The sequence below is a fragment of the Chiloscyllium punctatum genome, chromosome X, assembly GCF_047496795.1.
Source record: "Chiloscyllium punctatum isolate Juve2018m chromosome X, sChiPun1.3, whole genome shotgun sequence".
Taxonomy (NCBI): domain Eukaryota; kingdom Metazoa; phylum Chordata; class Chondrichthyes; order Orectolobiformes; family Hemiscylliidae; genus Chiloscyllium; species Chiloscyllium punctatum.
Genome location: NC_092791.1, coordinates 17,716,523 through 17,743,151, shown reverse-complemented (window position 1 = coordinate 17,743,151; position 26,629 = coordinate 17,716,523). Strand labels below are relative to the sequence as shown.

At 50.6% G+C, this 26,629-nt stretch overlaps 1 protein-coding gene across 5 annotated transcripts in view; it reads left to right on the top strand.

The window, feature by feature from the left end:
- LOC140471264 (zinc finger protein GLI1-like) overlaps nt 1-14,638 on the top strand; it is a 255,655-nt gene extending 241,017 nt beyond the window's left edge. For all 5 annotated transcript variants that reach the window (XM_072567227.1, XM_072567229.1, XM_072567226.1 and 2 more), the window contains 3 exons: nt 7,330-7,593; nt 10,256-10,559; nt 11,290-14,638. In XM_072567227.1, the coding sequence (XP_072423328.1) occupies nt 7,330-7,593; nt 10,256-10,559; nt 11,290-13,706 (2,985 nt within the window). In that variant the 3' untranslated portion in view covers nt 13,707-14,638. The remainder of the gene's footprint in view (nt 1-7,329; nt 7,594-10,255; nt 10,560-11,289) is intronic.
- The last annotated feature ends 11,991 nt before the right edge of the window (nt 14,639-26,629 follow it).

Below are 26,629 nucleotides of genomic sequence, written 5' to 3'. Positions count from 1 at the left end.
TAGCAAGGACAAATTATATTGCTAGAATTGAGAGTTTGTTCAGTACTCTGACCAGGACTTCTCCACTCTTCACTACACACTCTAACCTCACTTTACATAATTCTTGTCTCACTGTGCATTCCCGTCACTAGCACCTTTTGTTGCAATAGTCCTTCAGAGGTACCTATCTCCTTATCTTTCAGCATCACAGATTGAGAGGATCCTGTGTCTCTTAATATTATAACCTCTTTACCTGCTGCTCCTGGCCTATGTGAGTAAACTTTACCTTGGCAGGTAAATGGTTTAAGAAGATCTGGCACTTCCTCCTTAACAACCTCTGACCAGCTTGTACATTCTGGTGCAGCTTTCTAGTCTCCACTGTGCTCTCTGTTACCACTCCAACAAAATTCACTGGCTTATCCTGTTTTCCAACATCCGTTTTCCCAGTGCTTTTCCTAACCCACCAACACTGTGATTTCATGTGGCCTGCTTTATTGCAGTGAAAACACTGGAGCGTTTTAACTTCTCTTTCCCTTGCAAGGGTTTCCTTTTTACCCTGTGGTAAGTTATCCTTATGATCTTTACCAAGATCTACCTTTCTATCTCTGCACGAGGATTTCTCTTTTCCCCATGGATTGAAATTGATTTTGGAAGCCAAACTTTGAATTATAGACGAACTCATAACCATCAACCATTTCAGCTGCTAATCTTGCTGTTTTAACTCTCTGTCCTTATACATGAGTTCTCACTATTTCAGAAGTGAATTTTTGAACTCCTCCAAAATAACTATCTCTCTTAGAGGGTCATGGGTTTGCTCTAATCTTCATGCCCTTATCCACCGATCAAGATTACTTTGATCCTTTCAAACTCAATGTATGTTTAATGAGGATCCCTCCTTAGATTCCTGAAACATTGTCTGTCGGCTTCTGGCACAAACTCATATGTACTTAAGATGGCTTTCTTCACTTCCTCATACTCCCCAGATACCTCCTCTGATAGGGATGCAAATACCTCACTAGCTCTACCTACAAGTTTTGTTTAGATCAACAAAACCCACATGGTCACCGGCCACTGCATTTGTTTAGCCACCTTTTCAAATGAGATGAAAAACACTTCCACATTGTTCTCATCAAATTGAGGCAATGCTTGAATATATTTAAACAGATCCCCACCAGGCCTTTGGCTGTTCTGGTTTGCTCATCCTCACTCTCTTCCTCACTGAGCTTACCTTCAGCCTTCACCTCCATCCTGTTAAGCTGACCTTCCTGTCTAAGTGCCTGTCCAATTTCTGAAGTTCAAACTCCCTTTCTTTCTTCATTCCCTATCTCTCCTTTTCTCTCTCTCTCTTTCCTCTGTTTTTAATCACATTTCAAACTGTTTCATTTCTGTTGCCCTTGTCTTTTGCCTCTACCTCAAGTTGCTTCATTTTCAACTGAATGTTAGCCACACCTAAAGATTCAGATGGTGTTTCCAGCAAATTTCAATGCTGAGCTCTTGCTGTAATGATCTCTCCTTTCCTCATGGACAGAGGTAGATCCAGCTCCAACATGTCTGCTAATCCCAGCAGCTTGGACTTAATCACCTTCCGCAAAACCCCAAAGTCACCTCTTCCACCCCCAGACATTTCAGAACCTGTGTCCTTAAATACTTTGATTAAAAAACCAAGAACAACCAATCTTGTTAAAGGAGCCGCATCATGATAGTGTTGCTGCCCCTTTTATTCCATGGGTTCAAACTATACTCACAAATCTCTTGTGCTGCACTATATCAAACAGACGTTTGGAAATCCGTGTACATCACATCACTGATCAACCTTCCTGTTACCTTGTCACAAAATTCCAGTCAGTCCTTTAAGCCTGATTTGGCCTTAACAAACTTGTGTCATATACAATTCCCTTTTTATAAAATCATGTTGACTCTGCCTGATTGCATCATGGTTTTCAAAATGTCTTTCTACGACTTCCATAATAACTGATTGCAGTACTTTCCCAACGATGGATGTCAGACTAACTGGCTTCGACCCTCTGGCTTTCTGTCCCCCTCCTTTCTTGAGATGTTACATTTGCAGTTTTCCAGTCTGCTGGGACCATTCCAGAATCCAGGAAATTTTGGAAGATGATAACTAAATCTGTCCATTATCTCTGTAACCACCTCTGTTGAGAGCCGAGGGTGCAGGTCATCAGGTCCAGGAGAATTGTCAGCCCTAAGCCCCATTTAGTTTCTCAATCGTTTTTCTCAGTCACTGTAACTGTTTGCAGTCCCTCCCTTCCTTTTGCCCTCTTGATTTTCGATTGTTCTTGGGATGCCTTTTGTGTTTACTACCATGAAGACAGATACAAAATCCTTGTTCAAAGTCTGCCTTTCCTTGTATCTTATTATTGGTTCCCTTGTCTCACTCTCTCAGTAACTTTAGCAACTCTTTCCTCTGGATATAACTGTAGAAGTCCTTACTATCTGGTTTTAAACTTCTGGTTAGTCACAGAGTCATCCAGCACGGAAACAGACCCTTCGGTCCAACCCATCCATGCCAACCAGGTTCCTCAAACTAAACTAGTCCCACTTGCCTGCATTTGGTCCATTTCTCTCCAAACCTTTCCTGTTCGTGTACCTGTCCAAAAGTCTTTGTAACTGTACCTGCATCTACCCCTTCCTCTGGCAGTTCATTCACCACCCTCTGCATGAAAAAGTTACCCCTCAGGTCCCTTTTCAATCTTTCCCCTCTCACCATAAAATTGTGCCCCCTAGTTTTGAACTCCCCCACGCGAGGGAAAAGACTGTTCACCTTATCTATGCCCCTCATGATTTTATAAACCTCTATAAGGTCACTCCTACATGCAAGGAACCAAAGTCCCAGCCTAACCAGCCTCTCCTTATAACACAAACGCTCCAGTCCAGATAACATCTTTGTAAATCTATTCTGAGCTCTCTCCAATTTAATAATATCCTTCCTAAAAGCAGGACGATCAGAACTGGACACAGTTCTCCAGAAGAGGTCTCATCAATGTCCTGAACAACCTTAACATGACGTCCCCAAATCCCACACTCAAAGGGCTGAGCAATGAAGGCAAGCATGCTAATCACCTTCTTCATCCCCCTGTCTACATGTGACATCACTTTCAAGTTATTTATGCTCATTAGATTAGATTAGATTAGATTACTTACAGTGTGGAAACAGGCCCTTTGGCCCAACACATCCACACCGACCTGCATACCACCCAGACCCATACATTTACCCCTTCACCTAACACTACAGACAGTTTAGCATGGCCAATTCACCTAACCTGCACATTTTTGGACTGTGGGAGGAAACCGGAGCACCCGGAGGAAACCCACGCAGACACGGGGAGAATGTGCAAACTCCACACAGTCAGTCGCCTGAGGCGGGAATTGAACCCAGGTCTCTGGCGCTGTGAGGCAGCAGTGCTAACTACTGTGCCACCCAATCTAAATTAAAACCCAATCTGTTTGTTTTAGATATCTTTTGCTGGTTTCTAAGATTTTCCCAGTCGACTGATCTGTCACTAAAATTCGTATAATCCCCACAGTGTGGAAACAGGCCCTCCAGACCAACAAGCCCACACCAACCCTCTGAGGAGCAACCCACCCAGACCCATTCCCCCACCCTATTATCCTTACTCCGACCAATCCACCCTAACCCACACATCCCTGAACACTATGGGAAATTTAGCATGGCCAATTCACCTTAACCTCCACATCTTTGGACTATGAAACCGGAGCACCCCCACGCAGACATGGGGAGAATGTGCAAACTCCACACAGACAGTCACCCAAGGCTGGAATTGAACCAGGTCCCTGCAGCTGTGAGGCAGCAGTGCTAACCACTGAGCCACCATGCCACCGCCCCGCCCCCCTCTCCCCCACCCCCGTGTTACGTATCCTATCTTTCAATTTGACACCATCCTCAATTTCCTGAGTTAGCTCCAGACGATATGTCTTTCTCATAAAGTGGAATATATTTAAGTTTAAGACATAGGTTTCAGACCCAAATTCCTCATCCTCAAACTGAATGTGAAAATCTCTCATGTTATGATCACCTAGAGGATCCTTAGCTATGAGGTCATTAATTAATCCCCACCTATTCCCTGGTTGGTTCCAGAATGTATTGTTCCCAGAAACTATTGCAAATAGTGAGCTAATCTTAAAAACTATTTTACCAATTTGATACATACAAACTATAATTAAAAACCCCCACAATTACTGCAGGATGTTTCTTACAAACCTCCATTATTCCTTGATGTATATCTGTTCTAGAGTGTAGATGCAATCTGGGATGTATCAACCACTCCTACAGTGATTCCCTTCCATTTCTATTTTTCATCTCCATCCAAACATAAGAACCAGGAGCAGGAGTAGGCCATCTTGTCCATCGAGCCTGCCTCGCCATTCAATAAGATCGTGGACACAACTCCACTGACATGCCCACTCACCATAACCTTTCTTTACTGTTCAAAAGTCTCTCTATCGTTGCCTTAAAAACATTGTATCCTCAGCTGGGCAGGGAATTCCACAGATTCACAACCCCTTTGGGTGAAGAAGTTCCTCCTCAACCCAGTCTGACATCTGCTCCCCCTCATTTTGAGGCTGTGCCCCTACTTCTGGTTTCACCCGCCAGTGAAAATATCCTCTCTGCTTTTATCCTATTTATTCCCTTCATAATTTTATATGTTTCTCTAAGATCCCTCCTCATTCATCTAAATTCCAATGAATATAATCCCAGTCTACTCAGTTTCTCCTCAAAGGCCAACCCCCTCAACTCTGGAATCAACCTCATGAACCTCTTCTGCACTCCCTCCAGTGCCAGCACGTCCTTTCTCAAGTAAGGCGACCAAACCTGCACACAGTACTCCAGGTGTAGTCTCACCAGCACCTTGTACAGCTGCAACATAACCTCCCTGCTTTTAAACTCAATCCCTTTACCAATCATGACAAAATTCCATTTGCCTTCCTAATGAGCTGTTGCAACCCTCTGTGATTCATGTACAGGGACACCCAGGTCCCTCTGCACAGCAGCATGCTGCCATTTTACACGATTTACATCTGATTCTAGTCTTGACCTTTCAAACCAAGATCTAATGATCTCACCCTTTATCATCAAAACTAACCCCATCTCTATTTCCTAGCTGCCTGTCCTTCCAAAACCCCTTTGAATATTCAAATCTTAAGACTGATCACTTTGCCCTCAGGTCTCTATGATGAGTATCAGATTATTTGTATTATCGGTTTGACCCACCTTGTTCTGAATGCTGCATGTATTCTGGCTTTTGTCTATATGTCACTGCTTTGACCATATTTCCTGCTACACTATTATGTTTGTGCACTCTAAGCCTTCTGGACACACTCTGGTTATCATTAGCCGAATTGCTATCCTGATATTAATTCTTGTCCTTTCTTGTTAACTTTTTGAATTTTGGTCCTTCCCTCCCACTCCCCACTATTCAGGCTAAGGTGCTCTCTATGGCCTGAGTTAGACATCTCACTGGGACACTGGTCCCATTGGAGTTCCGATGAAGCCTGTCCCGACTTGCTGCAGGGCTGGTGCCAGGGCCCCGTCAGTTAAAAGCCATTTCTCCCACGCCAATCTGAGCCACATATTCACTCTCTGATCAGATCTGCCCGACACGAATGAGCATCTGACCTGATGGGTGATCTCCAGGGGTTGGGCAAGTGCATGGTGTAGAAATACTGAGCTAAAACTTTTAGTCATCGATACTTCGAAAGCAATAACATTGAAGCTGCTCATCCTGCCCTCATCACCAGAACCCCTGCTCACATGACTATCTCCAAGCACAAAGTATCGGGATAACTTTCCCCTCGGTCATGTATTGCAGGGTTGGAAGCTCATTGACTCCAGCTTACCAGCTGAGAGCAGATGTTGCTGGAGCTGCAGAGACTTCCTGCACATGTGGATGTTGTGGTTCACACAGCTGTCCAGCAACACCAACACACTACGACTGCAGCACATCAGCAACTCCGCCATCTTTGTTTTTGCTGTATTTAACTAGAGTTTGTCCTTGAGAAATTCCGATCCAGGATTCTCTGTATTTAAAGTCATTTAACCTTTTACATTTAAGACCGTGCTTACATTTCCCTGTGCGAGGTTGGAGGAAAAAACCTGATCAGTCACTTACCTGCTTAGCCTCTGGTCTTCAGCCTGCGGGTATCTGACTTCCTCAGTGTTCAGCGCTGCATTAATGACCAGAACAGTACCTCTTCCCTCACCTGCCAAATTCCCCAAAACTAGGCAACTCTGTCAAAGCAGTACTGCATCGAGCTGGGCTTTGTGCACCTTATTCCCCATTAATGGGAGCGTTGTCGAAAGATTTATGAATGAACTCACACACGTTGTCAACCTTTGATGAGGAAATAAGAAGGAGAAGCAGGAGTAGGCAAGATGTCCCCTTGATGTACTCTGTCAATCCACAAGATGGGGTGGCATGGTGGCGCAGTGGTTAGCAGTGTTGCCTTACAGTGTCGGAGACCTGGGTTCGATTCCCACCTTGCACGACTGTGTGGAGTTTGCCCATTCTCCCCGTGTCTGTGTGGGTTTCCTCCGGGTGCTCCAGTTTCCTCCCACAATCCAAAGGTGTGCAGGCCAGGTGAATTGGCCATGTTAAATTGCCCAGAGTGTTAGCTGCATTGGTTGGGTAGAGGAATGAGTCTGGTTGGGTTACTCTTCAGAGGGTTGGCATTGACTTGTTGCCTGCATACTGCAGGTAATCTAATCTAAGATCATGCCTGACCTTTGACCTCAACTTCCTGCACTGTCCCCTTTTGTATCTAAACATATCTGGCATGAATGTACTCAAACACCAACAATCCACAGCCCTCTGGAGCAGAGGAACAGAGTTTCGAGTCCAGTGTGACTCTTATTTAAAACTGAAAGGAGCTGGAAAATAGGTCAAAAATAGAAACAAAACCTATTTTCCCACACCCTCAGATTCTGAAGAAGGCTCATTTGGAGTCAAAACATGAACTTGGTTTCTCTCTCCACACATCCTGCCAGACCTGCTGAGTTTCTCCCGCTTTGGTCAGTTAACCATGAGGTGGAATCCCAACTACTGCCCAGATCTCCTTAAGCCCTGCATCACAACCTCGAACCAAAGTGAAGCAAAATCTTCAGGTGTCAGTGTGCTGTCAGGTCCTGTCTGTGTGTGACACAGTTGACTGAGCTAGCCCGAATTCTGCCAGGAAGCAGCTCAGAGCTGACTCACGCTTCAAATCCTCATCAGTTTGGGAAACCCCTTCACACCTCCCTTCCCTTCCCCCCCCCCCCCCCCACCCCCACCCCCGCCGACCAAGAGCTAATCATTTTGTCCATTCGGTCAACAGAAACCGTATATCTGTAAGATTCCATACTGCACCAAACGATACACTGACCCCAGCTCACTCCGGAAGCATGTGAAGACTGTACATGGACCTGAGGCACACATAACGAAGAAGCAGCGTGGGGACATCAATGCCAGGCCATCCACAGCGCAAGACGGAGCGAGACCACTGCCAGGACAGGATGGAGATGCTCCCCATGATGAAGGCAGCTATGCTGCCAATAAAGACTTCCTGCAGCACACATTCATGGTGCCCGACACGACCATGGTAAGAACGTGAGCTCATGTGCATTCCGTTTTGGGTACAGCTGGTGCCAGGGTAAACGCTCTCCTCTCACTCCATCAGCGGCATGTTTGCGTGCAGTGCAATGGCAGCAAGTGAAGGGAGATGGTGCCCACACTTGTCACTACTGGCAAAGGCACCTCAGGAAAGATCGCTACAGGCAGTTTGTTGTTGGGGAGAAAGTGACTGCACATCGGGACAAGTTACCCCTTCCTGGTGACTCGTTCTGGGCTGTGGTCCTATGGGATACCCAACAGTGTCTGGTATCTGACTGAGTTGGCACTTTTCAGGAATGATGCCACCTGTCGACAGAACGGACATTGGGGAGATGTTTCCATTGGTAGGAGAGATGAGGGCTCAAGGGCACAGCCTCAGAGTAAAGGGAAGACCTTTTAGAATGGAGACAAGGAGAAACTTCTTCAGCCAAAGAGTGGGGAATCGATGGAATTCATCACCACAGAAGGCTGTGGGGGCCGGGTCATTGAGTAGATTTAAGACTGAGATTGTTCTTGGGGATAAAGGGGAGAAAGACGGAGAATGGGGTTGAGAATCTTATCAGCCATGATTGAATGGCAGAGCAGACACGATGGGCTGAATGGCCTAATTTCTGCTCCTAAATCTAATGGCCTTATCATAGGCTGGTATCTGTATGCTGCTAATGCTTCTTGTGAATATGGCTAACTCTGAGTTTTGATTATCTGCATAACTCTGTTTTGGTTGCTTGAGGGATAAACACTGGGTTGAAATAGCAGGCAGGTATGGCCGTCAGTGTACTGAAAGACCAACAGAGCTGCACAGGAGGATCAGCCTGGGTGTCTCATGCCATACTGTGGGACTTGAATCCAGAGCCTTTTCAATCAGAGGTGAAGGTTTCACCCACTAGGGCCAGGCACACCCACAACTGCCACACTGGTGTCTCAAAGCTGCCAATGGGAGTGACATTGGTGATTGATCATAGCAGATTGCCGACATGCCAGGCTCCCATCAGAATTGGCAGTGCCCCTCTCCACTTCAACCTGAGGTGAATTTTTCGAGGGGGTGACGAAGGTGGTCGATAAGGGTAGAACAGTGGATGTTGTCTACATGGAGTTTAGGGAGGCTTTCAACAAGGTCCCTCATGGTAGGCTCATCCAGAAGATTAAGGTCCATGGGATCCACAGTGACTTGGCCATTTGGATTCAGAATTGGCTTGCCCAGAGAAGACAGAGGGTAGTGGCAGAAGGGTGTTTTCCAGGCTGGAGGTCTATGACTAGTGATGCCCCACAGGGATCCGTACTGGGACCTCTGATGTTAGTGATATATCTAAATGACTTGGATGAAAATGTAGAGGGTGGGTTAATATGTTTGCAGATGACACAAAGATCGGTGGAGTTGTGGATAATACAGGAGGTGTCAAAGGATACAGCAGGATAGAGATCAGTTGCAGATATGGGCGGAGAAATGGCAGATGGAGTTTAATCTGGGTAAGTGTGAGGTGCTGCACTTTGGGAGGAATGTTAAGGAAAAGTGTCTGGTTAATGGCAGGACCCTGAACAGCATTGATGGACAGAGGGATCTTGGGGTTCAAGTCCATAGCTCCCTGAAAGTGGCCAAGTAAAGGAGGCATACGGCATACTCGCCTTTATTGGTTAGGGAATTAGGTACAAGAGTCAGATGTCATTTGCAGCTTTATAAAACATTGGTTAGGCTACTCTCGGAGTATTGCATTCAATTCTGGCCACCACATTACGGAAAGAATGTGGAAGGTTTGGAGAGGTTGCAGAAGAGGTTTACCAGGATGCTGCTTGGATTAGAGGACATGAGCTATAAGGAGAGGCTGGAAAAACTCAGGTTGTTTTCTCTGGAGTGGTGGAGGCTGAGGAGAGACTTGATAGAAGTTGTTAAAATTATGAGACACATAGATAGGGTTGATGGTCAGAAAATTGATTCCAGAATTGTAATGTCTAAAACTAGGGGGCATGCCTTTAGGGTGAGAGGGGGTAAGTTCAAAGGACAAAAATGGAAATCGCTGGAAAAGCTCAGCAGGTTTGGCAGCATTAGTGGCGAGAAAGCAGAGCTAATGTTTTGAGTCCAGTGACCCTTCAAAAAATTGAAAGGAGATGTGAGGGGCATGTTTTTTAACACAGAGTGTGGCAGGAGCGTGGAACGTGTTGCCGCGGGTGATGAGGGAGGCAGATACTATAGGGAGATTGAAGGGACATCTAGATAAGCTCATGAATATGCAAGGAACAAAGGGATATGGACTAAGGGCAGGCAGAAGGGATTAGTTTACATTGGCATCATGTTTGGCACAATATCATGGGCGAAAGGGCCTGTTCCTGTGCTGCACTGGTTGATGTTCTTTCCATGTTCAAACTGGTGCAATGCATTGGCATTCCAGTCTGTTGCACCACAGAACAGTTGGTGCCTAACACTGCGCCAGGCAGATGGTCATGATGTCAGGTGATGCAGTTGGAGGGAGGGCACCATACCTACAGGAGAGGGTGGCTGTGCCATCACAGGTCATACCTCCCCACCCTTCCAGGTGTGTATTGTGTGAGGCTGGGCCCATGGTTAAAGCAGCTGGGTAGGGCCCTGGCACGGGGACAAAGCGGGCGACTCCTGGGAAATGCAGAGAAACCCAGCTGCTCCTTTCCTTGCCGTTCAGACCTTCGAGAGCAGCCCTGGAGACCACTCGCCCAGCAGCAGTGAAAGCTCTCTGCCAGGAAGTGCCAACAACAATGACAGTGGCGTGGAGATGAATGCCAACGGTGGGGGCAGCTCCGAGGATCTAACCAACGTTGAAGACGCTGCCTCGGTAGACTCCACGGCCCGGATGCCTGATGCCAGGCTGAGGAGGAATGTCACGGCACTCCAGCGACTGGCCAACCTGAAAATCGGGAAGCTGAGGCAAAGCCGTAAAGGCACAGCTGCATCGCGAGGGCTGAAGCTCCCCTCCATACAAGGCAGCGGTGAGCAAAGGGGGCACGAGGGCACACACGGGGGCACAAGGGGGCGAGACTCAGAGAGCAGGAGGCTGGGGGCAGGGAAATAAAAGCCGGTGGGGGGGGGCATTGTTTCCACTAGTGGGTGAAACTAGAAGGGGCTTAGCCTCAAAATGAGGGGGAGCAGATGTCAGACTGTGTTGAGGAGGAACTCCTTCATCCAGCGGGCTGTGAATCTGTGGAATTCCCCTGCCCTGTGAAGCAGTCGAGGTTACCTCATCGAATGGTTTTAAGGTGGCAAGAGATAGATTTCTGAGCAGTGAAGGGATTGAGGGTTACGGTGACTGGGCGGGTTAGTGGAGCTGAGGCCACAAAGAAGATCCGCCATGATCGTATTGAATGGTGGAGCAGGTTCAATTGGGCCCAACGGCCTACTCCTGCTCCTGGTTCTCGTGGCAGGGTGCTGGGGTCAAGGAGCAGGGAGCTGAGGTCAGGGGTTGGGGCTGGGGTCAAGGTGCTATGGTCAAGGGGCAGGGCTGGGGTCAGGGATCAAAGAGTAGGGGGGATGATATCAGGGGTTGTGGTCAAGGGGAGGAGGTGGGGGCAGGGTGCTGGGGACTGGGGTCAAGGGTCAGGGGCCTGGGTTTAGGGGCAGAGGGCAGGTCAGACAGTGCCGCTCTGTCTCATGGGCAGTGTGCGCGTGTACCTCTCTGTTGGGAAGGGGTTACTGTAACCTGTGCTGCCTTCTGCCTTATAGGTTCACTCGGACAAAGCTCCGTGAGTGAGCTCTCCACGCTGCCTTGTCACCGGATCGTGAACACAGCAGGCTGGAGCCCCCTGCTGGAGCGGCGAGGTAGCACCAACAGCACCATCAGCTCCGCCTACACCGTCAGCCGCCGCTCATCGGTTGTAACTCCTTACCTGCCGAGTCGACGGTCCAGCGATAGCTCCCTGCTCGGGGGCCATGCTAATGACGGCACATCCTCCGCGGGCTACCCTCCCACCTCTCCTGATGCCTTGCAGAGATATGGCGAGATGGCACCATCTGCCACCTGCCCAGCCCTGCCCAACCTCTCGCCAGCGCAGCTATACCACCTCAAAACCAAGTACGCCGCTGCCACTGGTGGCCCACCACCCACCCCCTTAGTGACTGCGGAACACGCGGGCATGAACGCCAGGCCCGCACATGCCAGGGATCACACCAACCTTGCCCTGTTCCCACCTGATGGACTGGAGTGCCCGAACAGTGGGGAAGGAGGCTCCTGTGGCTACGGGGCAGGGGTACTGAAAGCCCCTGAGATCCCTGGCATCAGTAAACCAGTGGCTGAGACCCAGTTGGTGTCCAAAGTGCCACGGCTCCACAACCTCCACCACATGCATCCAGTGGCAAGGCGGCACTGCCAACTGCAGCATTCTTCAGGTTCCACCTCCAACCTCTGTGGGCACATCCATTCGCCTCGGCCACTCAGCATTACTGAAAATGTCGCCATGGAGACCTTCGCCATGGATACATCCCATCCAGCCAGCCTGGGGTTACCTGATGACATGGCACTCTATAGTAACTATCCAGAGGCCAACATGGCTCCCTTAAATCACCTTTACCCCAACCAAGCGCCCAGGTCTCACAGCGACATGGATTTTCCCAGCCGGAATCTCTCCGCTAACTCCAACGGAAATCTGGAAACCACACAGAGCTCTTTCAACCAGGGCTTAATGGCCAGAAACACATCACTCCAACCCTACAATGGCCGTCAGTGTCCAATGAATCAATACGACACACCATTCCCGAACCAGGAATGTTTGGAGGCAAACAACATGCCCATCCAGTGGAATGAGGTAAGCACGGGAAGTATGGATATTGCTGAGATTCCGAACGCCCGCAGTGTCCAGCAAAACCTTTCCCATCCCAATCCGTGCCTGAGGCAGGTCCACCTGAATCCACAGTCATCCCAAACCCCCATGATGCTCAGCCAGGATCATTTGGACATGCCCCTGAATCCCCAGGCTGTGTTGACCACACACCAGAGGATGCCCACCGAGTATGAGCAGCCAGTGAAACCTACCTTGCCATCCCAGCAGTCAGCGCCAATGTTAAACCTGTACCAAAACCCAAAGCAGCTGTTTGCAGCCCAAGTGAATTACAACCAGTCCAGGCATGCACTGCCCAGTCCACATGGCGCGACTGCCAACTTTCGCCATCCAGACTCTGCTGCAGCCTTGGGCATCAGGCAGCTCTGCCCCCCGTTGGAGGAAGACAGATGGACTGGGGCTCACACACCAATGCTACAAGTGAAAGAGATGATGGTGAGGAACTACATCCAGTCCCAGCAAGCACTCATGTGGGGCCAACCAGCAAAGGGTGCCAGCGCGGAAACACCAATGCCCGTCAATATGGACAGGTCAGACATCAGTCTATGCCCAACCATGCACAGCTCTTCTCCAAACAGCTGCCAAACTCAAAGTCCACCACACATGGCTTTAAGGTACACCAATTGCCAAAGCCAGCCGAATTTGTTAAGTCCTCCAACTGCAGTCCAAGCAAAGATGCCAGTCAGTGCAGGAGCTCAGTGTTTCAGTCCAAGGATGGTGCCTCACCCTCCTACAGCACAGAAGCTCCGAGGCAGACAGCACAGCCTTCAGCCCCTACAGCAGCTCCAGTACCCACTCACTCCAACCCATACGAACCCTGCTCACAAAGCAGCCGCTCCCACAAACCCAGCTCAGCCAAGCTGCCTGGCTCCAGGAGCTTGTCGCCAAGGGCACTTGCAAGGCAGTCACTTGTTCTTCTCTGACCTCAAGCAACACGGGAAGTCTCAAATGGGCAACCCCGTGCCAATGCATTTGCCACCAAGCGACTGTACTCTCCAGCCTCAGGCGGTGATGCCCAGCATGGAGCCCAACCTGATGTCGAGTACCCTCGACTCTTTGGACCTGGCGAATACACAGATCGATTTTGGAGCAATTTTGGATGAGGGACAGCAGCCTTCCTTGGTACGAGACTCTTTAAGTCCCAACATTGTCCACAACCCCTCTCAAGTATCCTCTTGTCTTATGGCTCCCTGGAACACGCTGACATTGCAAACAGGAAGGTCCAACATGGCAGTCGCTGACATGAATTCCATGCTGACAACTTTGGCAGGAGAAAGCAAGTTCCTCAACACCCTCTCTGAGTGAGAGGCAAATTCGAAAACCTGCCGTACAGTGAGCCCTGGCTGGTGAAAGCACAGAGTAAACCAACAAACTGTACCTTCCCATTTTAACCCTCTGCCCAGCTGGTGAAACGGAAATCAGTCCAAACTGTTCAGTGCCTCACAGACATAACCCCATAACTAAACGGGAAGCGATTTCCCAAGCCCTGGTCACTTCCACCTGTCCAAGCCATGCGCTGGTGCCGAGTAAGTGAGGAATGGAATATCCCAGAGATCACCCCAGGATGACAGAGACTTCCAGATCCGATCAACATCAAGCAGACAAAAAAATGAGCACTCATTCTGTTCCGCCTTGCCACAGTTTTCTAAAAAGCATATATTTTTCCACTTCTACAGATTGATAGAACACAATCGCTCAGTTCCAATGTAAAATCCAAAGTCACAAGCTGAAACAAGCAGCAGTTGGGCAGCACTTCATCAGCACGCTTAGATTTGACTTGTTAAAACTGTCTGCCAAAAATAAATCCATTTAAAACTGATACTTCAGGCCTGGTTCAAAACTTTTACTGCCAGTAACACTCATTTAGTCATTTGTAGTATCTCAACAGAAAAGACGCTCCACACCATCACCAGAGCATAAGCCAATTCACCTCAAGAGGAGTCGGACACTGCGGGAGAGCTGAAATCCCTTCAGCGTAAAATGCAGAGGTCACTGTTGAGATTCGCAGGAGGTTCACAGTTTGTTGAGTTGAGATTGGACATTTATTGTCAGACCTGTCCCCACCGGTACTGTACCCCAGTGTTATACAGTGACAGACCTGTCCCCACCAGTACTGTACCCCAGTGTTATACAGTGACAGACCTGTCCCCTCCAGTACTGCACCCCAGTGTTATACAGGGACAGACCTGTCCCCACCCTTACTGTACCCCAGTGTTATACAGTGACAGACCTGTCCCCACCAGTACTGTACCCCAGTGTTATACAGTGACAGACCTGTCCCCACCAGTACTGTACCCCAGTGTTATACAGTGACAGACCTGTCCCCACCAGTACTGTACCCCAGTGTTATACAGTGACAGACCTGTCCCCTCCAGTACTGCACCCCAGTGTTATACAGGGACAGACCTGTCCCCACCCTTACTGTACCCCAGTGTTATACAGTGACAGACCTGTCCCCACCAGTACTGTACCCCAGTGTTATACAGTGACAGACCTGTCCCCACCAGTACTGCACCCCAGTGTTATACAGTGACAGCTCCATCCCCACCAGTACTGTACCCCAGTGTTATACAGTGACAGACCTGTCCCCACCAGTACTGTACCCCAGTGTTATACAGTGACAGACCTGTCCCCACCAGTACTGCACCCCAGTGTTATACAGTGACAGACCTATCCCCACCCCAGTACTGCACCCTAGTGTTATACACTGACAGACCCGTCCTTACCGGTACTGTACCCCAGTGTTATACAGGGACAGACCTGTCCCCACCAGTACTGTACCCCAGTGTTATACAGTGACAGCTCCGTCCCCACCAGAACTGTACCCCAGTGTTATACAGTAACAGCTCCGTCCCCACCAGAACTGTACCCCAGTGTTATACAGTGACAGCTCCGTCCCCACCAGTACTGTACCCCAGTGTTATACAGTGACAGCTCCGTCCCCACCAGTACTGTACCCCAGTGTTATACAGTGACAGCTCCGTCCCCACCAGTACTGTACCCCAGTGTTATACAGTGACAGCTCCGTCCCCACCAGTACTGTACCCCAGTGTTATACAGTGACAGCACCGTCCCCACCAGTACTGTACCCCAGTGTTATACAGTGACAGCTCCATCCCCACCAGTACTGTACCCCAGTGTTATACAGTGACAGCTCCATCCCCACCAGTACTGTACCCCAGTATTATACAGTGACAGCTCCATCCCCACCAGTACTGTACCCCAGTGTTATACAGTGACAGACTTGTCCCCACCAGTACTGTACCCCAGTGTTATACAGTGACAGACCTGTCCCCACCAGTAGTGTACCCCAGTGTTATACAGCTACAGACTTGTCACCACCAGTACTGCACCCCAGTGTTATACAGTGACAGCTCCGTCCCCACCAGTACTGTACCCCAGTGTTATACAGTGACAGACCTGTCCCCACCAGTACTGTACCCCAGTGTTATACAGTGACAGCTCCATCCCCACCAGTACTGTACCCCAGTGTTATACAGTGACAGACCTGTCCCCACCAGTACTGCACCCCAGTGTTATAGTGACAGACCTGTGTCCACCTATACTGCACCCCAGTGTTATACACTGACAGACCTATCCCCACCAGTACTGCACCCCAGTGTTATACAGTGACAGACCTGTGTCCACCTATACTGCACCCCAGTGTTATACACTGACAGACCCGTCCCCACTGTACTGTACCCCAGTGTTATACAGTGACAGACCCATCCCCACCCCAGTACTGCACCCCAGTGTTATACAGTGACAGACCTGTCCCCACCAGTACTGTACCCCAGTGTTATACAGTGACAGACCTGCCCCACCAGTACTGTACCCCAGTGTTATACAGTGACAGCTCCATCCCCACCAGTACTGTACCCCAGTGTTATACAGTGACAGACCTGTCCCCACCAGTACTGTACCCCAGTGTTATACAGTGACAGCTCCATCCCCACCAGTACTGTACCCCAGTGTTATAAAGTGACAGACCTGTCCCCACCAGTACTGTACCCCAGTGTTATACAGTGACAGCTCCGTCCCCACCAGTACTGTACCCCAGTGTTATACAGTGACAGCTCCGTCCCCACCAGTACTGTACCCCAGTGTTATACAGTGACAGACCTGCCCCACCAGTACTGTACCCCAGTGTTATACAGTGACAGCTCCGTCCCCACCAGTACTGTACCCCAGTGTTATACAGTGACAGACCTGTCCCCACCAGTACTGTACCCCAGTGTTATACAGTGACAGCTCCATCCCCACCAGTACTGTACCCCAGTGTTATACAGTGACAGACCTGTCCCCACCAGTACTGTACCCCAGTGTTATACAGTGACAGCTCCGTCCCCACCAGTACTGTACCCCAGTGTTATACAGTGACAGCTCCGTCCCCACCAGTACTGTACCCCAGTGTTATACAGTGACAGCTCCGTCCCCACCAGTACTGTACCCCAGTGTTATACAGTGACAGCTCCGTCCCCACCAGTACTGTACCCCAGTGTTATACAGTGCCAGCTCCGTCCCCACCAGTACTGTACCCCAGTGTTATACAGTGACAGCTCCGTCCCCACCAGTACTGTACCCCAGTGTTATACAGTGACAGCTCCGTCCCCACCAGTACTGTACCCCAGTGTTATACAGTGACAGCTCCGTCCCCACCAGTACTGTACCCCAGTGTTATACAGTGACAGCTCCGTCCCCACCAGTACTGTACCCCAGTGTTATACAGTGACAGCTCCGTCCCCACCAGTACTGTACCCCAGTGTTATACAGTGACAGACCTGTCCCCACCAGTACCCCCAGTGTTATACAGTGACAGCTCCATCCCCACCAGTACTGTACCCCAGTGTTATACAGTGACAGCTCCATCCCCACCAGTACTGTACCCCAGTGTTATACAGTGACAGACCTGTCCCCACCGGTACTGTACCTCAGTGTTATACAGTGACAGCTCCATCCCCACCAGTACTGTACCCCAGTGTTATAGTGACAGACCTGTCCCCACCAGTACTGCACCCCAGTGTTATACAGTGACAGCTCCATCCCCACCAGTACTGTACCCCAGTGTTATACAGTGACAGACCTGTCCCCACCGTTACTGTGCCCCAGTGTTATACAGTGACAGCTCCATCCCCACCAGTACTGTACCCCAGTGTTATACAGTGACAGACCTGTCCCCACCAGTACTGAACCCCAGTGTTATACAGTGACAGACCTGTGTCCACCAGTACTGAACCCCAGTGTTATACTGTGACAGCTCCATCCCCACCAGTACTGTACCCCAGTGTTATACAGTGACAGACCTGTCCCCTCCAGTACTGTACCCCAGTGTTATACAGTGACAGACCTGTCCCCTCCAGTACTGTACCCCAGTGTTATACAGTGACAGACCTGTGTCCACCTATACTGTACCCCAGTGTTATACACTGACAGACCCGTCCCCACTGTACTGTACCCCAGTGTTATACAGTGACAGACCCGTCCCCACCCAAGTACTGCACCCTCGTGTTATACACTGACAGACCCGTCCTTACCGGTACTGTATCCCAGTGTTATACAGGGACAGACCTGTCCCCCAGTGTTGTACAGGGACAGACCTGTCCCCACCAGTACTGTACCCCAGTGTTATACAGCGACAGCTCCATCCCCACCGGTGCTGTCCCCCAGTGTTATACAGTGACAGACCTGTCCCCACCGTTACTGTGCCCCAGTGTTATACAGTGACAGCTCCATCCCCACCAGTACTGTACCCCAGTGTTATACAGTGACAGACCTGTCCCCAACCAGTACTGTACCCCAGTGTTATACAGTGACAGACCCGTCCCCACCAGTACTGTACCCCAGTGTTATACAGTGACAGACCTGTCCCCTCCAGTACTGTACCCCAGTGTTATACAGTGACAGACCTGTCCCCTCCAGTACTGCACCCCAGTGTTATACAGTGACAGACCTGTCCCCTCCAGTACTGTACCCCAGTGTTATACAGTGACAGACCTATGTCCACCTATACTGTACCCCAGTGTTATACACTGACAGACCCGTCCCCACTGTACTGTACCCCAGTGTTATACAGTGACAGACCCGTCCCCACCCCAGTACTGCACCCTAGTGTTATACACTGACAGACCCGTCCTTACCGGTACTGTACCCCAGTGTTATACAGGGACAGACCTGTCCCCCAGTGTTGTACAGGGACAGACCTGTCCCCACCAGTACTGTACCCCAGTGTTATACAGTGACAGACCTGTCCCCACCAGTACTGTACCCCAGTGTTATACAGTGACAGACCTGTCCCCACCGGTACTGTCCCCCAGTGTTATACAGTGACAGACCTGTCCCCACCAGTACTGTACCCCAGTGTTATACAGTGACAGCTCCATCCCCACCAGTACTGTACCCCAGTGTTATACAGTGACAGCTCCATCCCCACCAGTAGTGTACCCCAGTGTTATACAGTGACAGACCTGTCCCCACCAGTACTGTACCCCAGTGTTATACAGTGACAGCTCCATCCCCACCAGTACTGTACCCCAGTGTTATACAGTGACAGACTTGTCCCCACCAGTACTGTACCCCAGTGTTATACAGTGACAGACTTGTCCCCACCAGTACTGCACCCCAGTGTTATACAGTGACAGCTCCGTCCCCACCAGTACTGTACCCCAGTGTTATACAGTGACAGACCTGTCCCCACCAGTACTGTACCCCAGTGTTATACAGTGACAGCTCCATCCCCACCAGTACTGTACCCCAGTGTTATACAGTGACAGACCTATCCCCACCAGTACTGCACCCCAGTGTTATAGTGACAGACCTGTCCGCACCAGTACTGCACCCCAGTGTTATACAGTGACAGCTCCGTCCCCAGCAGTACTGCACCCCAGTGTTATACAGTGACAGCTCCGTCCCCACCAGTACTGTACCCCAGTGTTATACAGTGACAGACCTGTGTCCACCAGTACTGCACCCCAGTGTTATACAGTGACAGACCTGTGTCCACCTATACTGCACCCCAGTGTTATACACTGACAGACCCGTCCCCACTGTACTATACCCCAGTGTTATACAGTGACAGACCCGTCCCCACCCCAGTACTGCACCCCAGTGTTATACAGTGACAGACCTGTCCCCACCAGTACTGTACCCCAGTGTTATACAGTGACAGACCTGCCCCACCAGTACTGTACCCCAGTGTTATACAGTGACAGCTCCATCCCCAACAGTACTGTACCCCAGTGTTATACAGTGACAGACCTGTCCCCACCAGTACTGTACCCCAGTGTTATACAGTGACAGCTCCATCCCCACCAGTACTGTACCCCAGTGTTATAAAGTGACAGACCTGTCCCCACCAGTACTGTACCCCAGTGTTATACAGTGACAGCTCCGTCCCCACCAGTACTGTACCCCAGTGTTATACAGTGACAGCTCCGTCCCCACCAGTACTGTACCCCAGTGTTATACAGTGACAGACCGGCCCCACCAGTACTGTACCCCAGTGTTATACAGTGACAGCTCCGTCCCCACCAGTACTGTACCCCAGTGTTATACAGTGACAGACCTGTCCCCACCAGTACTGTACCCCAGTGTTATACAGTGACAGCTCCATCCCCACCAGTACTGTACCCCAGTGTTATATAGTGACAGACCTGTCCCCACCGGTACTGTACCCCAGTGTTATACACTGACAGACCCGTCCCCACTGTACTGTACCCCAGTGTTATACAGTGACAGACCCGTCCCCACCCAAGTACTGCACCCTCGTGTTATACAGTGACAGCTCCGTCCCCACCAGTACTGTACCCCAGTGTTATACAGTGCCAGCTCCGTCCCCACCAGTACTGTACCCCAGTGTTATACAGTGACAGCTCCGTCCCCACCAGTACTGTACCCCAGTGTTATACAGTGACAGCTCCGTCCCCACCAGTACTGTACCCCAGTGTTATACAGTGACAGCTCCGTCCCCACCAGTACTGTACCCCAGTGTTATACAGTGACAGCTCCGTCCCCACCAGTACTGTACCCCAGTGTTATACAGTGACAGCTCCGTCCCCACCAGTACTGTACCCCAGTGTTATACAGTGACAGCTCCGTCCCCACCAGTACTGTACCCCAGTGTTATACAGTGACAGACCTGTCCCCACCAGTACCCCCAGTGTTATACAGTGACAGCTCCATCCCCACCAGTACTGTACCCCAGTGTTATACAGTGACAGCTCCATCCCCACCAGTACTGTACCCCAGTGTTATACAGTGACAGACCTGTCCCCACCGGTACTGTACCCCAGTGTTATACAGTGACAGCTCCATCCCCACCAGTACTGTACCCCAGTGTTATAGTGACAGACCTGTCCCCACCAGTACTGCACCCCAGTGTTATACAGTGACAGCTCCATCCCCACCAGTACTGTACCCCAGTGTTATACAGTGACAGACCTGTCCCCACCAGTACTGCACCCCAGTGTTATACAGTGACAGCTCCATCCCCACCAGTACTGTACCCCAGTGTTATACAGTGACAGACCTGTCCCCACCGGTACTGTACCCCAGTGTTATACAGTGACAGCTCCATCCCCACCAGTACTGTACCCCAGTGTTATAGTGACAGACCTGTCCCCACCAGTACTGTACCCCAGTGTTATGCAGTGACAGACCTGTGTCCACCAGTACTGCACCCCAGTGTTATACTGTGACATCTCCATCCCCACCAGTACTGTACCCCAGTGTTATACAGTGACAGACCTGTCCCCTCCAGTACTGTACCCCAGTGTTATACAGTGACAGACCTGTCCCCTCCAGTACTGTACCCCAGTGTTATACAGTGACAGACCTGTGTCCACCTATACTGTACCCCAGTGTTATACACTGACAGACCCGTCCCCACTGTACTGTACCCCAGTGTTATACAGTGACAGACCCGTCCCCACCCAAGTACTGCACCCTCGTGTTATAAACTGACAGACCCGTCCTTACCGGTACTGTACCCCAGTGTTATACAGGGACAGACCTGTCCCCCAGTGTTGTACAGGGACAGACCTGTCCCCACCAGTACTGTACCCCAGTGTTATACAGTGACAGCTCCATCCCCACCGGTGCTGTCCCCCAGTGTTATACAGTGACAGACCTGTCCCCACCGTTACTGTGCCCCAGTGTTATACAGTGACAGCTCCATCCCCACCAGTACTGTACCCCAGTGTTATACAGTGACAGACCTGTCCCCAACCAGTACTGTACCCCAGTGTTATACAGTGACAGACCCGTCCCCACCAGTACTGTACCCCAGTGTTATACAGTGACAGACCTGTCCCCTCCAGTACTGTACCCCAGTGTTATACAGTGACAGACCTGTCCCCTCCAGTACTGCACCCCAGTGTTATACAGTGACAGACCTGTCCCCTCCAGTACTGTACCCCAGTGTTATACAGTGACAGACCTATGTCCACCTATACTGTACCCCAGTGTTATACACTGACAGACCCGTCCCCACTGTACTGTACCCCAGTGTTATACAGTGACAGACCCGTCCCCACCCCAGTACTGCACCCTAGTGTTATACACTGACAGACCCGTCCTTACCGGTACTGTACCCCAGTGTTATACAGGGACAGACCTGTCCCCCAGTGTTGTACAGGGACAGACCTGTCCCCACCAGTACTGTACCCCAGTGTTATACAGTGACAGCTCCATCCCCACCGGTGCTGTCCCCCAGTGTTATACAGTGACAGACCTGTCCCCACCGTTACTGTGCCCCAGTGTTATACAGTGACAGCTCCATCCCCACCAGTACTGTACCCCAGTGTTATACAGTGACAGACCTGTCCCCAACCAGTACTGTACCCCAGTGTTATACAGTGACAGACCCGTCCCCACCAGTACTGTACCCCAGTGTTATACAGTGACAGACCTGTCCCCTCCAGTACTGTACCCCAGTGTTATACAGTGACAGACCTGTCCCCTCCAGTACTGCACCCCAGTGTTATACAGTGACAGACCTGTCCCCTCCAGTACTGTACCCCAGTGTTATACAGTGACAGACCTATGTCCACCTATACTGTACCCCAGTGTTATACACTGACAGACCCGTCCCCACTGTACTGTACCCCAGTGTTATACAGTGACAGACCCGTCCCCACCCCAGTACTGCACCCTAGTGTTATACACTGACAGACCCGTCCTTACCGGTACTGTACCCCAGTGTTATACAGGGACAGACCTGTCCCCCAGTGTTGTACAGGGACAGACCTGTCCCCACCAGTACTGTACCCCAGTGTTATACAGTGACAGACCTGTCCCCACCAGTACTGTACCCCAGTGTTATACAGTGACAGACCTGTCCCCACCGGTACTGTCCCCCAGTGTTATACAGTGACAGACCTGTCCCCACCAGTACTGTACCCCAGTGTTATACAGTGACAGCTCCATCCCCACCAGTACTGTACCCCAGTGTTATACAGTGACAGCTCCATCCCCACCAGTAGTGTACCCCAGTGTTATACAGTGACAGACCTGTCCCCACCAGTAGTGTACCCCAGTGTTATACAGTGACAGCTCCATCCCCACCAGTACTGTACCCCAGTGTTATACAGTGACAGACCTGTCCCCACCAGTACTGTACCCCAGTGTTATACAGTGACAGACTTGTCCCCACCAGTACTGTACCCCAGTGTTATACAGTGACAGACCTGTCCCCACCAGTAGTGTACCCCAGTGTTATACAGCTACAGACTTGTCCCCACCAGTACTGCACCCCAGTGTTATACAGTGACAGCTCCGTCCCCACCAGTACTGTACCCCAGTGTTATACAGTGACAGACCTGTCCCCACCAGTACTGTACCCCAGTGTTATACAGTGACAGCTCCATCCCCACCAGTACTGTACCCCAGTGTTATACAGTGACAGACCTATCCCCACCAGTACTGCACCCCAGTGTTATAGTGACAGACATGTCCCCACCAGTACTGCACCCCAGTGTTATACAGTGACAGCTCCGTCCCCAGCAGTACTGCACCCCAGTGTTATACAGTGACAGCTCCGTCCCCACCAGTACTGTACCCCAGTGTTATACAGTGACAGACCTATCCCCACCAGTACTGCACCCCAGTGTTATACAGTGACAGCTCCGTCCCCACCAGTACTGTACCCCAGTGTTATACAGTGACAGACCTGTCCCCACCAGTAGTGTACCCCAGTGTTATACAGTGACAGCTCCGTCCCCACCAGTACTGTACCCCAGTGTTATACAGTGACAGACCTGTCCCCACCAGTACTGTACCCCAGTGTTATACAGTGACAGACTTGTCCCCACCAGTACTGTACCCCAGTGTTATACAGTGACAGACCTGTCCCCACCAGTAGTGTACCCCAGTGTTATACAGCTACAGACTTGTCCCCACCAGTACTGCACCCCAGTGTTATACAGTGACAGCTCCGTCCCCACCAGTACTGTACCCCAGTGTTATACAGTGACAGACCTGTCCCCACCAGTACTGTACTCCAGTGTTATACAGTGACAGCTCCATCCCCACCAGTACTGTACCCCAGTGTTATACAGTGACAGACCTATCCCCACCAGTACTGCACCCCAGTGTTATAGTGACAGACCTGTCCCCACCAGTACTGCACCCCAGTGTTATACAGTGACAGCTCCGTCCCCAGCAGTACTGCACCCCAGTGTTATACAGTGACAGCTCCGTCCCCACCAGTACTGTACCCCAGTGTTATACAGTGACAGACCTATCCCCACCAGTACTGTACCCCAGTGTTATACAGTGACAGACCTGTGTCCACCTATACTGCACCCCAGTGTTATACACTGACAGACCCGTCCCCACCAGTACTGTACCCCAGTGTTATACAGTGACAGACCTGTCCCCACCAGTGGTGTACCCCAGTGTTATACAGTGACAGACCTGTCCCCTCCAGTACTGCACCCCAGCGTTATACAGTGACAGACCTGTCCACTCCAGTACTGTACCCCAGTGTTATACAGTGACAGACCTATGTCCACCTATACTGTACCCCAGTGTTATACACTGACAGACCCGTCCCCACTGTACTGTACCCCAGTGTTATACAGTGACAGACCCGTCCCCACCCCAGTACTGCACCCTAGTGTTATACACTGACAGACCCGTCCTTACCGGTACTGTACCCCAGTGTTATACAGGGACAGACCTGTCCCCACCAGTACTGTACCCCAGTGTTGTACAGGGACAGACCTGTCCCCACCAGTACTGTACCCCAGTGTTATACAGTGACAGCTCCATCCCCACCAGTACTGTACCCCAGTGTTATACAGTGACAGACCTGTCCCCACCGGTACTGCACCCCAGTGTTATACAGTGACAGCTCCGTCCCCACCAGTACTGTACCCCAGTGTTATACAGTGACAGACCTGTCCCCACCAGTACTGTACTCCAGTGTTATACAGTGACAGCTCCATCCCCACCAGTACTGTACCCCAGTGTTATACAGTGACAGACCTATCCCCACCAGTACTGCACCCCAGTGTTATAGTGACAGACCTGTCCCCACCAGTACTGCACCCCAGTGTTATACAGTGACAGACCTGTCCCCACCGGTACTGTCCCCCAGTGTTATACAGTGACAGACCTGTCCCCACCAGTACTGTACCCCAGTGTTATACAGTGACAGCTCCATCCCCACCAGTACTGTACCCCAGTGTTATACAGTGACAGCTCCATCCCCACCAGTAGTGTACCCCAGTGTTATACAGTGACAGACCTGTCCCCACCAGTAGTGTACCCCAGTGTTATACAGTGACAGCTCCATCCCCACCAGTACTGTACCCCAGTGTTATACAGTGACAGACCTGTCCCCACCGGTACTGTACCCCAGTGTTATACAGTGACAGCTCCATCCCCACCAGTAGTGTACCCCAGTGTTATACAGTGACAGACCTGTCCCCACCAGTAGTGTACCCCAGTGTTATACAGTGACAGCTCCATCCCCACCAGTACTGTACCCCAGTGTTATACAGTGACAGACCTGTCCCCACCGGTACTGTACCCCAGTGTTATACAGTGACAGCTCCATCCCCACCAGTACTGTACCCCAGTGTTATACAGTGACAGACCTGTCCCCACCAGTACTGTACCCCAGTGTTATACAGTGACAGACCTGTCCCCACCAGTACTGTACCCCAGTGTTATACAGTGACAGCTCCATCCCCACCAGTACTGTACCCCAGTGTTATACAGTGACAGACCTGTCCCCACCGGTACTGTACCCCAGTGTTATACAGTGACAGCTCCATCCCCACCAGTACTGTACCCCAGTGTTATACAGTGACAGACCTGTCCCCACCAGTACTGTACCCCAGTGTTATACAGTGACAGACCTGTCCCCACCAGTACTGTACCCCAGTGTTATACAGTGACAGACCTGTCCCCACCAGTACTGTATTCCAGTGTTATACAGTGACACACCCGTCCCATCCAGTACAGGGACAGCACAGGGTTAGATACAGAGTAGAGCTCCCTTTACACTGTCTGCCATCAAACACATCCAGGACAGGGACAGCATGGGGGTTAGATACAGAGTAAAGCTCCTCTACACTGACCACCCCCCTCCCCCAAATACACCCAGGACAGGGACAGCACATGGTTAGATACAGAGTAAAGCTCCCTCTACACTGTCCCCATCAAACACTCCCAGGCCTGGACAGGGCAGGGAACATTATTCTGCCAGGGTTGGTCCTTTGCTTATCTGCAGTGTTTAGTCTCCTTCTCTTTCTCCCGTCTCCTGAAGATTTCTGTGGTTTCTTGATTTTGGGGAGGTGTCGCCTGTGTTTGCTCTGAGCTGCAATCCTCCTTTTGAGATTTCCAGCAATCTGCACCTGCTCAGTGAATGGACACTGAGATATGTCTGGACAGCTGAGCTGCTGTTGTATGTTGTGTTGAATGAGGGAGTGCTGAGTGGTATTGAGAGTTGCAGTGGGCACTGTGAGATGTGGGCACTGACTGAGGTTGGCAGTGAGTGTGCTGGACACTGCTGTAACACCAAATGAAACACAAGAGAGTCATAGAGCTGTACAGCACGGAAACAGACCTTTTAGCTCAACTCATCTCGGTTTCTTAAACTGAACTAGCCCCATTGCAGTGCTTGACCCATATCCCTCGAAACCTTTCCTATCCACCTGCCCCATCCATTCAAATGTTGCAATTGTACCAGCCTCCACCATTTCCCCTGGCAGGTCATTCCACAC